We start from the raw sequence: 19,446 nt of genomic DNA on the forward strand, positions 1-19,446 counted from the left end.
ACAAAAAGTTCTTCTACAACATATAACAAAAAAAAACACAAGTGATCCAATATGAAAATTAAGAGTTCTCAAAGTTCTTACAAAAAAGTAGGTTCTCAAAAGAAAGGTCCCCATGATAATGATTCTTATTAATTTTAACAAGTTGTTGGCATGGTTTTCAAAACCGAATCAAATGAACACAGATCCGAATTGGCCGGTTGTTTTTCTTGACTAGTTCAGTTTATTTTTTAGGTTATTAGACTTATGCTCGCGCAATGTGGCGGCGGTGTAGGTAGTGATGGAGGAGGTGGGGCCGACGATGGTAGTGAATGTAAAAGTAATTGATGTTAAAGGTGATAATGTAGTTATTTTAAGTTTTGGTGGATCTATACCTTAAATTATTTCATTAAGGTATTATAGGTATATTAGATAGAGATGTATAAATTAGTGAATAAAGAAAATGGTATAATTGATTTTTCAAAGATAAAAAGTTTAAGGGAAAAAATAGATAACTTGTTTTATTAGATACTATAGATAAGTACGTAAAACAAGTTCAAATTAAAGTAACTTATGAGAGTGGAAGTTGAACATGAGACCTTATACGTACATGCACAAATCCATTAATTACACTAGATAGAAAAACTAATAATAATATAATTAATACATGTCGTAGTTTTTTTTTTTTTTTTTCAAATCCTTGTGATCAGATAATTACATACTAATATTGTTTAATATAAACCATGTCGTAATTTTTTTTATTTATCAATTGTTCTTTGTTCGATCATGCATCTTATTATTTTGATACAAAGTTAACAGCCTCTAGAAACCAACAAAACCAGTAAATAACCTATACTATTCAACGTAAACGTGCAAACAAAGAGGGTACGTAGTCGATCATATCATAATTAAGGCTCAAGAGCAACGTCATTAAACAAGCTAGTGCTACGAAAAAACGACAAACAAATAATAAAACTACAACAAATAAAAATTAAATATATATCATCCTATCATTCAATTAATTCCACACGTACGACATAATTAAGGCACAGCATGTTGTATGCATTAATTAAGTTATGCACGAAAGAAGTACTAAGCCCAAAATAGTAGTATAAGCCAATGCGGGATAAGCAGCAGTAGCAGCATCATTACCATAATAATGATCATGATAAGGATGATAATAAGGATGATGATGATGATGATGATAATGATGATAACGACTAACACTTCGATAACCTCCTCCTCTTCCACCTGAACGATAACTTTTGCCACTTGAACTATGAGAACTTCCTCCTAGTTTATCAACAGCCAAATTCGGTTTGGATTTGTGATTATCATCATTTAGGACGACGCCACCATTATTGGAGGATGCCGCGTTAATTAGGCAAGGGAATAGCAAAATCAACATGATAATCGTCTTCATCATCTCTGATTTATTCTGAAATTAAATCAAAAAACAAATTAAAGATGTGATTAAATTAATTGACCGGTTGTTGTTATTTGATATATTCCGTTTTAATTAGCAACCAAAATTAATTAAGTCATACTACTCCTACATAATAATTTAACCAAAATTTCATATGAATATATTAAGATAGCTAGGATATTCGTATTAAATTGATAGATATATTCATGTATATATAGTGGCTATTAACCTTTGCAAAAGATCTACTACTGTTTAATTAATTAAAACCTAATTATACGTACGAGCTCGAGACATGCAAATTATATATAATAATAAAAAAAACTAGAGACTTACAATTTACGTACCTAGCTAGCTAAAGGACACGAATTGCTTAATTTCTCTTTTTCTATATATAGCTTCTGCTCGATCGGATCGAGTATATATCTTTGGCTTGATTTTTAGGGGTTTAATTTGTTGCTTGATAATGCATGAAACGAGAGGCCTCGATCTGTATTTATAATGTACGTAGTTTGTGGATAAGTGCCGGGAATTAGAAAGAATAATCACAACTGAATTCTATCATAAATCAGTAATCATAGAAAGAATAATCACAACTGAATTCTATCATAAATCAGTAATCATGTACAATACAAACAACTAACCGTATCCATCGATCACTCGTACCACAAAAATAACAATTGTGACTAAACTCTATTTCGTTGAGATATACATCCTCGATTTCTCGCTATAGCTTAGAAAAATTAAAAAATAGAAACCATGGGTTGATTGATTTTTAGAATTATAAGAATAAGTGCTCAAAAATAATATATATATATTTTATTTTATATGGTAACATTCTGGAAAGAACACGGTGAGAATACTTAAAAATATCATTTTGATGCATTAAAATTTCATAAAACTAATATAGTGTAAAATTAATTATCACTATTTAATTGTTTAACAACACACTGATATGTCAAAATTGAAAAATTCACGTTGTTTGTTGGATGCATCCATATTGATGAATTTGCATCCAAGATGGATGCACAAAACAAAAAACATGATTTTTTCGATTTTGACAGAACAATGTATTGTTAAATACTTAAATAGTGAGAGAGAAAATAAAAGATTACCTAATTATACATGACCAAGTTTTAACATATTGAGAGAAAAATAAAGATTACGTAATTAAATATCTAGTCATGTACCATTTCTCACAAAATTTTCATCTTCTAAGTATTTATAAATCTAACACGTATTTGTAATGTTATAGGTTGATAACGTCAACTTAAATTATAGTATGTGTTATATACTGCCAAACGTAAAATGATCTTTATTATTGGCTTTCTAGTACAAAAGAACACGTATAGACATTTATTTACGAGCATACTACCCGCACGTTGCGGCGGAATTTTGTTTTAGGAGTGACAATTTGTTATAAGGGTAGATACGGTAATTCAGTGTTGTAGTGTACGGAGGACCATTTTGAGAACCATATATATAGTGAAAGGGGTTTTTTGAAAGAAAAAAAAAATATACTTAATTTATTAAGACATACCATAAATAAAACTTCAAAATGCTTTATAAGGGAGTATAGATAATATGTTACTTGCTTACTTGTATCTTTGTCACATCAAATGTTACATCCTAGCTAGGTGTTGCTAAACATCAAACGTGGTTCTATTGTTACTATAATCACAAGTCCCGTTAATGCAAATCGTGTTCAATCAGCAATTGATCCTGCAAGTCAAGCTAAGCTCAAGATTCAACTTCTTGAACTTCCACTCCCATTAGCCGAAGTTGGTTTACCCGAAGGATGTGAGAATTTGGACATGCTTCCATCAGCCGCCCACGCAATCAATATGTTACGCGCAATGAATCTGTTAGATAAAGAACCAGCTGAAAATATGTTACGGAGTTTATATCCACCTCCTAGCTAGTTGCATTATTTCAGATGGTTTTTTTCCTTGGACCAGCTAGCTAGGATGTTTTGCATTCTTGTGCGTACACATAGTGACATATACTAATATATATATTGAATGAAATAGATTCCAACTCGGAGTATTTTGTAATGCCTGGTCTGCCCGACAGGATTGAAGTTACCAAACCCCAGGCTTCAACTTGGGGAAGAAAAGACTCAAAAGAAATGACAGATATTTTGGAACGTACGAATGTTGGAAGTTGAAATGACTTCTAGTGGGATTGTGGTTAATAGCTTTGAGAAGTTAGAGCCCAAGTATGTCGAGGAGTTCATGAAAGTAAAAGATCAAAAAGTGTGGTGTGTCGGACCGGTTTCACTGTGGTCTATGTTTGTTTGGGAAGTTTAACATATTGTTCCACTGCATGAACAATCCATTGAGCTTAATTGGGTTGGGATTGGAGTTATCGAAAATACCATTTATTTGGTTTATTAGAAACACAAGTGATGAATTTGAGCAATGGCTTCTAGAAGAAAAATTAATATGAAGAAAGGATTAAAGGGAAAGGTCTCATGGTCCGTGGTTGGGCACCCCAAGTCTTGATATTGTCACACCATGCCATTGGGGGTTTTATTACGCATTGTGGGTGGAACTCGACTCTTGAAGGGATTTCTGCTGGAATCCCAATGGTTACATGGCCACAATTACCAGAACAGTTCCTAAACGAAAGATTTATCATAGACGTATTGAAAATCAGTGTGAAGATTATTGGTGCAGAGGTTCCTGCTATGTTCATAGAAAGATGGTTCATCTCACCTTAATATGACATTAATGATTGATGCTATTGTCAAAAAAATAGCCAACAAATAATTTCCAAATTGCGTGTAGCCACTATTAGGAGCATAACTCTTTTAAGGAAAACCAAAAATCAAAATTGTAAGCCACTATTACACAATGTACTTTAAGGGCAATAGATTATACATACCTTAAGGCGTTTAAGATAGAGTTTTATTTTATTTGAGGGGGTTACGAAAACGCCGTGAATAAAAAATAATGTGTTTCATAAACCATAAATTCAATGTTTAAAATAATCATGATGAGTCATGTTGGATATGGGTCACACTTATGATTTATCTGATTTTTGTCAAGTTATAAACCATACAACATGTTCCGTCATGTTCAATGAACATTAAAGGATCTTGATTGTTATTTTGAACATATATTGAGCCTTACACACAATCTTAAATGGAAAAAATTGTTACTTTAGTATCTAGAGAAAATTGAAGAGCTTTCTTTTTGGTTATGGGTGTGTTTGGAATAAAACCAAGAATCCTAAAAGCTAATTGAAACATAAAAGAAAATGAGAATAGAAAGATGCTCGTTTCCATGTTTTAGTAACCTAGATCTTTTTGGCTGTGTAGGATGATCTTGTTATAGGCCAACTGCCCCCCAACCCTCATCACACACACAAGCCCCAACCCAATAGAGGTTGGGGGCAGGGGAAATATATCCTAGTTACTATGATCCAAGTATACTACAAGTTATAGTACCAAGTTTAAATCTACCTAAGGTATACTAGAATAAAGACCGGTTTTACTAGAATGTTTTACGATTTTCACCTATTAACGAAATTCCATGTAGTCATGAGCGGACTCCTATATCTTACATCTTCGACCAACACGAGCTCTTGGACCCTAAAAAGAAGCACGTCCAATTACTTTTGATTTCTTCATGTAGATGTCTTGTTCCAAATCTCGACCATTGTCTTTTCATCTACTTTCAATCAAGCTCCTTGTAGCCTTGGTATCTACATTATTATTATTATTATTATTATTATTATTATTATTATTATTATTATTATTATTATTATTATTATTAATTTTGAATGTGTAAAATTAAAAAAATAGTGGGTCCAAGACTAGTACTTGAAAGATGAGTCTATTGGGTGCATTTTTGGAAGGATTAGTCCTTGGAGTGTTTTTTGCTGATGTGGCGCTGACAGAGACCAATCCTTGGAGGATGAGTGGTCACCATTGGGTACCTTCTTACAACTTTAACTATTGACCTTGTTAATTTGTATATATTCAATGTCTAACCCTTCTACTTTTAGTTTATGGTAGTCTTGCAAGTTGCAATCACTTTACTTTACATCCAGGTATACAATAATCTCTATATATATGATTAACATTTAATGAAAAATAATTAACCTTTAATCAAAAAAGATGGTATAATATTTAGTTAAGGCTAAATTAATATATTTTATTTACTTGTTTATGTAATATAGTTAGAGCTTTTATTGTTTAGCTTAATATTCATTTATATTTAACTAGATTATTGTCCCGCGTAATACGCGAGTAAGTATATAACTATATTTATATATATCAAAAAATAACCAAAAGTGCAAAGACATCGTCTTTGCCCGAGCTTCCTCCCAAATTCAGGAACATTGCTGTTTAAAGGTACAATTTTCTTAAGTAATTATTTACAAATTTAAATGTTCAATCTTAATTTTTTAACATTTGTTCTTTTGATCTTAGATAAGTTCACAAACACTTGTTATTGTGTTGCTCATTAAGTCTGATTCAACAAGTTATCCAACGCCAAAAGTTAATACTCATCCATGTCACCACAAATATCTCGATGTCATTCGGATTTTCATCGCATATCATCAAAAATATCACACATGAACCATTCTTTAGACCATGTCAAAGCATATAACCTTTTAAACTGAGTTACGAGATTGCCACCATCAAGCCGATGATCATTTCAGAATCTTGTCTTATTTTCATTCCCATGTGTACTTTAATAACATCTTAAGGAGGTTAGCAATTGAGTGTGCCTCATAAAATGAGGAACATATATTTGCCCAAATATCATTAACATTTGTTTTACACGGGAACGCAAACTCGGAACCATGGATCACAATGATGATTTAACCCTAATGACATCCAGATTTTGAACCACATGTCATATCCATTTATACATCAATGCTAAATTAAGAATATCCAAACTAAATTGACCTATATATATATTTTAAATAAAACATATCATAAAATTTTAAATAAAATATAACACTCTGATAAGTGTTTTTTTTTTTTGTATAAAGATGACTTTTTTACATGCTTTATTTTTTTTATATGTGTAATGACAATTAGTAACAAAAATTCAAAAAGGGATAATAATGAAAATTCTTTTAAAATCCGCATAATACGCGAAATAAACATATTATCAGCCCTTATTCATACAAAATATCAAATAATTGGCTTTGAACCATAATAGTGTCTATATTATCTAATAAAGTAACATGATTCATAATAAAGTTCACATTACAATGGCCTATGTTATTAAATATTGTTTCTATCTGTTTCAATATAAATATTTATAATAAAAATAATATACAATAATATATAACCAGTATACACATATTTATTAGATGATAATTTTATCAATTTTTTTATATGTGAATACATTTAAAATGTATTTGTGTGAAAAAGTATTAAGGGTATATTATGTTATAGTTAAAAAAATTTAGAAATACGGTAGTATATTTAAATTTAATATATACAGGGTAGAGATCCTGGAAGAAGGTGTCTTAAGGAGAGAGGAGAGAGAAGGTCTTATGAACCAATCACAACGTGACATTTGTCAAAATGAAAAAAATGCGCGGTGGCATTTTGGTAAATAAATCAAACTTTTCTGAAGTGATTAGCCTGGGTTCCGATCAGCTTGGGTGTGGGTCAGCTTGGTTAGTCAGCTTGGTAAGCCTGGGTTCTGATCAGCTTGGGCCTGGGTCAGCTTAGTTGGTCAGCATAATCAGTTTGGTCAGCTTGGATCTAGGTCAGGTTGGAGTTTGTTCAGGTTGGGTCAGCTTGACACAATTTACACATAATCTAAACAAATGTAGATTATGGGTTTTGGGTCAGCTTGGGTTCTGGGTTGGGTCAGCTTGGGTTCTAGGTTGGGTCAGCTTGGGTCAGGTTTGGGTCAACTTAAGGTCTGGTCAGGTTGGGTCAGCTTGGGGTTGGGTTAGCTTGACACAATTTACACATAATCTATACAAATGTAGATTAAATCTACACAGATGTAGATTACGGGTTTGGGTCAACTTGGGTTCGATTGGGTCAGCTTGGGGTTTGGTTGGGTTAGCTTGGGGTGGGTCAACTTGGGCTGAATCAGGTTAAGGTGGGTCAGCTTAGGCTGAGTCAGCTTGGTTGGTTAGCATAATCAGTTTGGTCAGCTTGGGTCTGAGTCAGGTTGGGGTCTGTTCAGGTTGGGGCCTGTTCAGGTTGGGTCAGCTTGACACAATTTACACATAATCTACAAATGTAGATTATGGGTTTTGGGTCAGCTTGGGTTATGGATTGGGTTAGCTTGGGTCAGGTTTGGGCCAGCTTGGGGTCTGGTCAGCTTGGGGTTGGGTTAGCTTGACAAAATTTATACATAATCTACACAAATGTAAATTATGGGTTCTGAATTTTAAGTCAGGTTTGGGTCAGCTTGGGGTCTAGTCAGGTTGGGGTTGGGTTAGCTTGACACAATTTACACATAATCTACACAAATGTAGATTAAATCTACACAAATGTAGATTACGGGTTTGGGTCAGCTTGGGGTTCGGTTGGGTCAGCTTGGGGTGGGTCAGCTTGCGCTGAGTCGGCTTGGGCTAAGTCAGCTTGGGTTGGGTCAACTTGAGGTTGATTGGGTTAGCTTAGGTTTAAAGTCAAATTATTTACAAAATTGCCACCGTGCATTTTTTTTAGAGGCGACGTGTCACACTCTGATTGGCCAATCGTACATTCTCTTTCTTCTCTCCTTAACACATATTCTTATTTGATCTCTCTCATATATATATATATATATATATATACTCATTGATTTTAAGTTTTTATAAATTATATTATCAACAATTAAATTTTATTAGTAAACGTCTACAAATAAATATATTAGTTTAGAATCTAAACTTTAAAGTATCATATATGGAGGTAAACATAGTTGCATTCCATAAAAAAATGTGTATTAATAATAAAAATAACAATAAAGTATTACATTAAAAGGAAAAAAATAAAACTAATATAACAATTTTACAAACAGGATAAAAATTCATGGTTTAAAATGAAAATTTGTAAAACATAATAGATTCAAAATAAATTAATTATCTAATCTAGTAAAATAAATATGATATGATTATATCTATATTGAAGGAAAGAGCTAATTATTATATTATAATTATTTACGGTACATAATTGAGATGGAAAATTTTAAATGTACATATATTATTAATAATTACAATTCATTATTTAAAGGGGTATTTTTTGTCTAATCATATAAAGTATAAGTATCAATGTTGTCATTTAATAAAGATGAAATAATTAAATTTAATCTAATGGTTATAAATCAAAGTTGAAACTTATCCAAAAGTTCCTATTTGTTTAAGAATGAATTTAGGACCTTGTTATATATATATTGGTAGATTTTAAGTTTATTAATAAAATTAACTTATTTAACTGAAACCATCGTATACTGACTTTGTTTGAAAAATCATCCAATATATCGAAGTCTTGTTGTTTGAGAACCTATTCTTTTTAGCTTGAATATTATATATCATTTAATTTTAATTAATAACTTAATTAACTAAATGTACATAGTTTATACAAAACTTTCGCATAACATTATACTTTAACAATTTCATATATTATTAAGTTAGATAGATTATGTCTTATTTTTTGGAACAAGTATAGTTTATGCTATAGATGGTGTTAGTGTTGACCCGACCCGATCAATTAACACGCACTTTTTTGATTTAGATAAGCTAAAAACTAAGACCTACCTTATTCAGAAACCTGGATCCGCCACTAAATACACATTTATATATTTTAAATAAAATTAAAAATATTAGTTAAAATTATATATTGAAAAATATTATTTACAGTTAGGTAAATTAATTTGATATACTTAAATTTAACATTAAGACAAATGGTGTATAACTGATAGGTAAGGTTTCGAGACATATATCAAAGCTTATATGTTGCTCGGTACATAACTTACATATCACTCTCCAAGGAAGTGATATATCTACAACTAAATTTAGCCATTCACAACAATCCATGCATTAAACAGTTGTATACTGTGCTGTAAAATATATACGATTGTCGTAAAAGGCTAAAAATTGATGTATATATATATATATCACTCTCCATACTGAATGCGTAGCAAAAACGACTAGAATATGGTCCCACACTAACCTAGAATATGGTCCCACTCGCATACACTAGATACTGCCGAATGTAAAACGATCCTTATTAGCTTTCTAGCTAGCTAGTACAAAAGAACAAGTATATATAGACGTTTATTACAGTGTCAACAAATGTTAGAGGCATACTTAGGCATCCTTGTTACTTCAAATAATGGTGTACATCATCTATCCTAGATGTTGCCAAACATAAAAGGACTTGTATAACAATCCAATTTTTTTGCTGGCCAACTTGAACATCATGCTCTACTTAGTTATCATCCAATCTTCTATGCTACTAGCTAGATTAAAATGAATATATATTCATCTTTGAAAAATACAATAGGAAAAGACACATGCTAAGCGACTATATATATAGCGATGTTTATATACTACTCGTATATATTAGTAGAAGCAAATATCTCTAAAGTAGTTTTACAAAGATCTAGTAAAACTAACTTTCGAACTCCAATGGCTCCCCCTTCCACAGACCTTCATTTTGTTTTGTTTCCATTGATGGCACAAGGTCATCTAATACCAATGGTGGATATGGGTCGTTTAATAGCCCAACGTGGTTCGATTGTTACTATAATCACAAGTCCGGTTAACGCAAACAGGATTCAATCAACAATTGATCGTGCAATTGAAGCTAAGCTTAGGATTCAACTTCTTGAACTTCCACTCCCATTAGCTGAAGTTGGTTTGCCGGAAGGATGTGAGAATTTTGACACGCTTCCATCATCTGCCCACGCAATCAATCTGGTACAAGCAATGAATATGTTAGAAGAACCAGCTGAAAATATGCTTCGAGTTTTATGCCCACCTCCTAGTTGCATTATCTCAGATGGTTCTTTTCCATGGACTAATGATGTAGCAAAGAGATTGAATATTCCAAGAGTTGTTTTCTATGGGCCAGGATGTTTCGCATTCTTATGTGTACACATAGTGACAAATACGAATATACTAGACGAAATAGATTCCAACTCGGAGTACTTTGTAATGCCTGGCCTACCTGACAGGATTGAAGTTACAAAACCCCAAGCTTCAACTTGGGGAAGAGGAGACTCAAAAGAAACAACGGATCTTTTTGATCGAATGCTAGAAGCTGAAAAGACTTGTAGTGGGATAGTGGTTAATAGCTTTGAGGAGTTGGAACCCAGATATGTTGAGGAGTTTACGAAAGTGAAAGATAAAAAAGTGTGGTGTATTGGACCAGTTTCACTGTGCAACAAAAGCTTCGAAGATAAAGCTGAAAGAGGAAACAAGGTTGCGAAGGACGGGTATGATTGCTTGAATTGGTTGGATTCTAGAGATCCGGAATCTGTGGTCTATGTTTGCTTGGGAAGTTTATCATATTGTTCCACAGAACAAGCCATTGAGCTTGGGCTAGGATTGGAGTTATCGAGAATACCGTTTATTTGGTTTATAAGGAACACAAGTGATGAATTTGAGCAATGGCTCTTGGAAGAAAAATATGAAGAAAGGATAAAAGGAAAAGGTCTAATGGTCCGTGGTTGGGCACCTCAAGTCTTGATATTGTCGCACCATGCCATTGGTGGTTTTATAACGCATTGTGGGTGGAACTCGACCCTAGAAGGAATTTCTGCTGGAATCCCAATGGTTACATGGCCACAATTTGCAGAACAATTTCTTAACGAAAGATTTATCATAGACGTATTGAAAATCGGTGTGAGGATAGGTGCTGAGGTTCCTGTTCTATTCACAGAGAGAGATCAAACAGACGTGAAAGTGAAAAGAGAAGATGTCAAGACAGCTATGGAAATTTTAATGAGAAATGACGAAGAAGGGTGGGCAAGAAGACAAAGAGCTAGGAAGTTTGGGTTAATGTCCAAAAGATCAATGGAGGAAGACGGTTCGTCTCACCTTAATATGACATTGATGATCAAAGCTATTGTGGAAGAAGTAGCCTACAAACAAATTCCAAATCTTGTGTAGCCATTTAAAGTGTGCTCCGACAATGACTCTTCGAAGCCAAACCAATGCGAAACTATAAGCCATTATAGCTAGCACAATGTGCTTTATGGGCAATAGAAACTATATGTACCTTATACGGTGTTTGAGATTGTGTTTAATTAAGCATAAAAATTTGATTTGAGGGAGTTTCCAAAACGCAGTGAATCAAGATATATTGTGTTTGATAAACCATAATTCAATATTCGAAAGGAACATGATGATGAGTCGTGTTGGATTTGTTGTCAGAGTACATATAAAGGGATCTTTCATTGTGAATCATTCTTTTTAATTATTTTTCTTCGCTCACAAACCATACAACATGACATATCGTGTTCTTCTTTGTACACACAAGTTCAAATGAAAAAAAGTTGTTGGTTCAGTATCCGAAAATGAAAATAACTTTTTTTGTGGGTCTGGATACTGGTTAAGGTTTATACAAATCACACCAATCACTACTCACTAGATCATTTTCGAGCAACAGAAATAATTAAAAGCAGCATATGAGGACATAAAAAAAATAATAAAGTAGGACCGCCATGTCTTTTGCCCTTCGTATAGGTGTACTAGTCGTTGAATATAAAAAGGCCTAGCTCAATATATAGGGTCCTAAATGTATAATGCATAAGGTGGCAAACTGAACAGTCCAAGAAAAGTCCATTTGTATTTCTTTTTTTCTTTTTTTTAATGGGGCTTGATAATTAGACCCATAAAAAAAACCATTTGTACCTAAAATTTAACCTTCGACTAACTTTTTATAATAATTATTAACTTTTACTAATTTTTTAGTTAGATATAATAAAAAGTAATGATTATGTTTTTATTTATCTTTAACCAAAATGAATATTTTAATGTTTCATTTTTTTTCCATAATTTATGTATCAACATGATAACATGAAAAATATAAAAATGTAAGGTCTCTAATAATAACAAGATAAAAGTACAAACACTAAAATAATTAACAAAATGCAAATGTTTATTTTAAATTTCTAGTAATAAAATAATAAAAGTACAAAAACACTAACTTAATTAATCAAATATATTAATAACATCACTCTCACGACGACAAAGACTGATATATAGATCTAGACGCGACCTATACATGATTTCCCATCTGGCTGCACACGGGCCATGGTGAAATGTCCAATATGGCGTTATAACAGGCATTGGGTACTCGCCTTGTAACTCCACCATGACAAAATGTGATTCTCCATTTACAAGGGCAATTGTAAGAGCTCTGTGATGTTGAACATCTTCCGGACCACACCAAAACGGAAAAATCGTCGTACTGCTTCTCTTGTCTAAAGAATGGACGATCACACCAAGCTTATTAGCAATTAAAACACCTGCCTCGGGCATTTTCATCCAATGTTCCAGTGGACATGGGGAACCAAAGAAACACAGGTCTTGATTCATTGAATTTATATCGATAACAAAAATCCTCGAGTATAAATCATATCGATTTTGCAACTCTTCTCTCATTTGTTGCCGAATGTACTCATAAAAATTGTCTTCATTAAGTCCAAGACCAACAGCTAATGCTCGATATCCACAGTTTCCATCACCGAAAACATTTTGTATATTCGTAATGTATGGATGAAATACTTGTGGAATATCGTTCATTAAATTTGAACCACACTTCAGTGGCGCTTTATTTAAGTCCAACTGTGGACCCTGAAACTCATATGGGACCTCGTTCAAATCTATATTTGGCTCCTTGTTCAAGTCAAATTCAAATGTACTTTGTCTGGCAGGCTCCCTAATCGGCTCAACAAAATCGGGCATGGTTGAACAACTAAATCTCATTGAACAAAACTCGGTACGCTTTTTTTGTTGCGATTTCTTTGGTCGTCCACGAGTTTTATTTTGAACTCGAGGTTCTCGAATGTCAGTTGTATCTGGACTGAAAATATTCATCAACTTTCTTAACCAACTTTTTTTCCCAACTTTAGACTACTTGTTGTAGTTTTCTTTAAAATGTTGCAGTACATCATCACAACTAACATCGTCTTTTTGCGTAGATGATGGTGAAAGATCTAGCTTCCTCCAAAAAATGTCAATCGAATCCAAAGTAATATATTGACCTATATTTATATATAATTAAGTATTACTTCATTTAAAATTTTGTAATAAATAGTTTAAAATAATAAATTGCATGTAAATGAGAGTACTTACGTGAACTTATATGCATTGAAAGTTCGCACGCACATGGTAACCCATAAGCAGTGCGAAATCGACAACCACAGTCTCCCTTATGATCCTTCCATCGCTTACGATCCTCAAGAACTATTTTGAGAGCTTCATTTGAAACAAAACCACGCAATAGTTTGAAACATCGTAGATTATGCTTATGAATGCGAACGACTCTACTATTTTCCAAGCTTTCTTTGATTAATGTTAGTTGCGACTTCACGATTTCGTCAATACAACCTAGAAGTCTATCCAAACTACATTTTGCATTCTTGTCCATATATATCTTTAGTTTTGCATGTTGGCTCTCTACCCTATTAGTTGTGTTATTTCCAAAGTTGAGATGTTGATTAATCCAAACAGACACAAACATTTCCTTGTATTTGTTTAACCAACTTTTATTTATATAATTTAAAACACCTGAAATTCAAAATAAACAAACTTGTAAGATATATATATATATATATTATGTATATATAAATAAATCATATATATCAAATAGAAATGTAAATATAGTAGACATACGTGGATAGTTGATCAACAATGACTCAAATTTGTTATAATTGTGTGTGTAGGATTCCAACGTTGTAGATTTTATTAGTAGCTTCCGTAACAAAAAAAATTCTTCCCAATCATGTAATGACTTAAAAGATTGCCTACACCTTCCAATTATATTCTGCTCAATATGCCACCTATAAAGTAAATTTAAATTTTATTTTAGTAGGTATAATAAAATAAATAAATAAAAGTAATAAAAGTAAATAAAATAATATGGTACCTGCAAAGTAACAGAGCGGCATCGGGAAAAACTTCATTTCATGCATTCACTAGTGCCATCTCCTTATCTATAACTATAACCCGTGGGAGCATGCACTCGTCTAGTGTCAGTTTTAGACAATCTAAGACCCATTTATAGTTAGCTGTCTTTTCGCTATGAATAAAAGCAAAAGCTATTGAAAATGTATTGCTGGTTGAAGTTACGCCAACAATCTCAACGAAAGGCATATTATAAGGGTTTGTTTTGTACGTGGCATCGATAATCAACACATGTGGAAATGCACGCCAGATATCAAATGATGTTGGATGAACGAAAAATAAATTATCCAACTCATTTGACTCAGTTGTAGTAAATTCGTATACATAATTGTTAGAATGCAATAGGGACATGAGAACCTGCATTTGAGATTTTCCACCATACTCAACCATGCGAATTTTATTGCGTGCGTTGTAAATAGTCCTGGGAGTAGACACATTACTTAAATTTCGCTTCTTAAGTAGCGATAGAATATTACGTGGTGGCACATGCATCCTTGTTAAATCTACAACATAATTAAATTCATTCGCGGAAAGTCGCTTTGCATATGGATGACCCTCCATAAACAATATAGGTCGATGGTTGTGTTCATCACATATCACCCTTAAGATCCAACAATCATATTCATCTGAATATCTTCCTTCTAGTTCGAATGGACAATTAGTTTTTCTGGTGCCAGTATCTTTACTTGAATCCTTATATTGATATTTGCCGCCACGTTGACATTTGAGTACAACCCTATACACGAAACCACAAGGTCTTGGATTCGACCTTTTTGTTACAATGACAACACCAAGTGAGTATGCCAACTTTTGTACCCAATCGACTAATTCTTCACGGGATCCGAACACCTACAAACGAGTTTATATGTGTTACTTTTAAATTTCGAGAAGTTTAACAATGATAAAAATAATTATTATAATAACAAATGCTTTTATTAATAAAAACTCCATATAAACATATGAAAATAATGATAATAAATGAATATAATAATAAAAAATTTACAATAATAACAAAACTAAAACATGAATATATAAAAATAACAATAAATTTTTTTGATAAAAGTTATACCTCATTAGTGACAAATTCGGGTGTTCTAATAAAAAAATCATCTTCACCACTTGAGTCATATTCGGTAGACCTGACATCTAAAAAAAACCAGCATGGTATAAGTTATTGTAAAAATTTGGGAATTGATGGTATAAGAGGCTTTTTTTATTTTTATTTTATTTTTAATAATATTAGATTCTTATTCAGTTAAATAAGTAGCCAAGTTTTCAAAGGCAGTCAAATGTATTCTTTTTTTTAGCCAAACCCAAACTGATCACTTTATTTATTTGCAAAACACCACCTCAAAATCTTCGATTGATTTTTTTATTTACAAATTAAAACTCCATTTTAAAATAACATTTTGATTGATGTTTTAGCAAAAAAAATAGAAATAATGTTAGATTGATTATAAAAAATTAAAAGTAGTAAAGTTTAATCCCTAAAAAAAAGCCTTCCACAAAAACCTTCCTATTTCCCATATATAATAACTCTTTAACCCTAAAAAACACAAAACATTTCTCCCAAGAAAAAAAAGCCTCCACCCTCTCTCCCCCCAAAAATCCGGCCGCCACCCTCTCTCCCCCCAAAAATTTCGGCCGCCACCCTCTCTCCCCCAAAAAGTTCCGGTTGCCTCCCTGATCTCCCCCAAAAAGTGGTGGTTGTTCGATCTGAAAAAGGGTGGTGTTTAGATTTGAAAGTTGCGGTCTTTGGTGGTGGTTGATGAAAGTGGCTGCCGTTGGTGGTTGTTGACGAAAGTGGCGACGGTTGGTGGCTGCGTTTGGTGGTGGTTTATGAAAGTGTGGCGGTTTAGATCTGAAGGTCGCGGTGGTTGGTGGTGGTTGATGAAAGTGGCGGCGGCGTTTGGTGGTTATTGATGAAAGGTGGCGGTTTAGATCTGAAGGTCGCGGTGGTTGGTGGTGGTTGATGAAAGTGGCGGCGGTTGGTGGTGGTTGATGAAAGTGGCGGCGGCGTTTGGTGGTTGTTGATGAAAGGGTGGCGATTTAGATTCTAAGGTCGCGGTGGTTGGTGGTGGTTGATGAAAGTGGCGGTGGTTGGTGGTGGCTGCTGAAACTGGCGGCGGTTCAGGGTGGCCGGAGGTGGTCGAGTTTGATATATATATATCTATATCTACATATATATATATATATATATCTAAATACATACATATATATATATACAAAGATCAAGTTTAATATCGCCTGAAAATAGATTCTGCCGGATTTTTCGCCGGAAAAAGGATGCCGGAAAACAGATGCTTACCAGAAATATGTTATTATTAATTTGTTTTGTGGAAATAATAGTGTTAATTCACTATTTATAATGTATCTTATTTGTTGGTTAATCCATGTATTTAATTTCATTTTCTAACTGTATTGTATTGTTTCAAAATCTTAATTAAATTACATCTTTTTTCAAAAGAAAATTATGTTTTCCATAATTTGACTACTTGGGATAAAGTTAGACTATTAAAAAGATAACCAGAAAATAGTTTTTCATGTTTTGTATTTAATAAAATTGAAAAATTAAAAAATTTGACAATAATCCCTTTTAGAAAACAAAAACCTGCAAAAGTAAAAAGTTATCAAAATATAAATTTAAAAGCAAAAACTAGTTTGACTGTTGGGTACAAATAACACCCCCTCTTTAATTCCGTTGGATATAAAAGGGCCCAACTCAATATATAGGGACTAGGCCCTAGGGTCATAAATCTTACTAAGTACTAGTATTTTATTTTACTTTGCTTCCTAATCGAATAACTAATTATCAGGGTTGATATTAACAACATCAAAATTAAATGGTTCACAAACCAAAATACAAATACTTATTTGGAATGTCAAAATGTTATTTAATTACACGACCATCATTAAATATAAGTTTAAACCAGCTGTTAGTGAAACCATACTTGTAAACCGTTTGAAAATTTTGTTGTGAATTGATATTTCCATTTTCTATTGTATAATCTATAACCCCTTATAAATCATATTGACATCTTTTATTTTAGGAAATTCAGTACTTTTTTATACCCAAAATACCCTTATTTCTTAATCTTAATTCCCTATACACCTAATCTATAATTTTTTCTCTCCGTCCCATATTAAATGTCCAATTTTGACTTGTCAAGTATTGTGCTTGTAACTTTGACCATAAATATCTTTTTTTGTGTTATATAATAGTTGACGAAAGTTATATTAATGAAAAGTATATTGAAAACTCAATCCACCCATATATTTTATATAAAGTGTTATATATAGACAAATATTTTTGTGGCCAAAGTTTAAAGCAAAAGACTTGACAAGTCAAAATATTTTCGCCGCCTCAACCACCAACAGTCGTCCTCACCACTACACTGTTGCCGCTACAACCACTGCTGCATTGCGCGAGTACTATGCTAGTTGAATGAAAATGATGATGAAATATATTGGTTTAATTGAAATTTTGCTAAATTGTATCTAGAAATATTCTTAAAGCTAAAAGATAAAATAATATGCTTAGAATCGAATAGATTATACATCACTTTATCATGAAAAAGTGGTTTTAAAGATATTACTCCGTACAAAATTAATAAAACCAACAATAACATAAATGCATGTCTTTAGATTAGGTATGGTGTAGTGTAGTGAGAGAACAATTATTTTCAATTATTATTTTTACGTGAAAAACAGTTTGAAGTTGGAATTATCTCTTACTTCTTTATAAAACAAAAAGATTCTCTTTATTTTTACTAATTTCTGTCTTTTAATTACTAGAATTGTCATTAACATTTATTTTAATAATTAACACTTTAAGCCTTTATCTTTTTCGATATTTCATTAATTATCACATTTACATCAACCTACACCATTTGAGACTTGACACCACCACCACCAGAAATAATATTGTCACCGACAATACTAGACCGTCGTTTCCACTATCGCCGCCGCATTGCACGGGTACCATGCTCGTTTATATAGAGGAAATCGGAGACATCATTTCAAGATTTTTTCAACTTCTTATAAGGAAATATAATACGTACGTTTTTTAATTTAATTTCAATATATAATTCAATGCCTTTTTTTTTGAAAGGTGAATTTCGCTTGAGAACTTCGTGTCGTGATTCAACAGCGGGAGGTCTAACATACGTTGTCTTAACCGGATCCATGCTAGAGAGCCCCCTCGAAGTAGAAATGTCTATTTCAAATACCTGATGGGGGAAAAGAAAACCCCCTATGAATCCGTCCGAAGGCACGACGATCAATAGGGGTAAACCCTGCCTCCTCAGACTTTAACCTGGGTATACCCAAGCCAAGCATTCATAGAAAGACTTCCTATGTTGTAACATCCCAATATTTTAAGGTAATAGAAAATTAACCATTTTCATAATTTTGACATTAAATTAATTTCCTGGTATTTTGTTTTGAGAAAAGGGGTTAATTTAGTTGGAACTTTAGTGACTAGTGGTTATTATACCCACAAAAATTGAACAAAAACGTGGCATTAGGAGTGGATGTCCAGCCAATTCAATTTTCATGATTCATACTTCCACTACTTCTACTCTTCAACCTTCTTCAACCTTTTCTTCCATTCCATCCAATTAAATCAAGTGTGTTCATGCAATTAACCAAAATCAATCAAATAATTCTTCTAGTAAAAAAAATAATAAGAATAATCATCTCCAATTATATTAAAAATTGAAATTGAAGGCTTGTGTGGAGGTGGTGGTGGCTGAAATTTTGAAGGAAGAAAAGGGAAGGAATCTTGATTTAAAAACCCTAATCTTTTGTCTTACACTTTTGAGGTATTGAATTCTATTACCCTAGTTTTATCTTGTTATAGAAATTTAGGGTTCTTAATCTTTGAAATTTGGGGGTTTTTGTTGTATGGGATTTTCAAGTAAAGCCTTGGTAATTTTGATTGA

General features: G+C 32.7%; 2 protein-coding genes and 1 pseudogene across 2 annotated transcripts; 2 read left to right on the forward strand and 1 right to left on the reverse strand.

Moving 5' to 3' along the window:
* Window positions 1-2,957: 2,957 nt before the first annotated feature.
* Window positions 2,958-4,121, forward strand: LOC122583583 (annotated as a pseudogene).
* Window positions 4,122-9,997: 5,876 nt separating this feature from the next.
* Window positions 9,998-11,482, forward strand: LOC122583927 (UDP-glycosyltransferase 73E1-like). The gene has a single exon (XM_043756303.1). It carries the CDS (start codon window positions 9,998-10,000, stop codon window positions 11,480-11,482), a length of 1,485 nt encoding a protein of 494 aa, XP_043612238.1.
* Window positions 11,483-12,526: 1,044 nt separating this feature from the next.
* Window positions 12,527-13,282, reverse strand: LOC122583584. Its single transcript, XM_043755971.1, has one exon. It carries the CDS (start codon window positions 13,280-13,282, stop codon window positions 12,527-12,529), a length of 756 nt encoding a protein of 251 aa, XP_043611906.1.
* Window positions 13,283-19,446: the final 6,164 nt, after the last annotated feature.

Source organism: Erigeron canadensis, chromosome 9 (assembly GCF_010389155.1).
Source record: "Erigeron canadensis isolate Cc75 chromosome 9, C_canadensis_v1, whole genome shotgun sequence".
NCBI lineage: Eukaryota > Viridiplantae > Streptophyta > Magnoliopsida > Asterales > Asteraceae > Erigeron > Erigeron canadensis.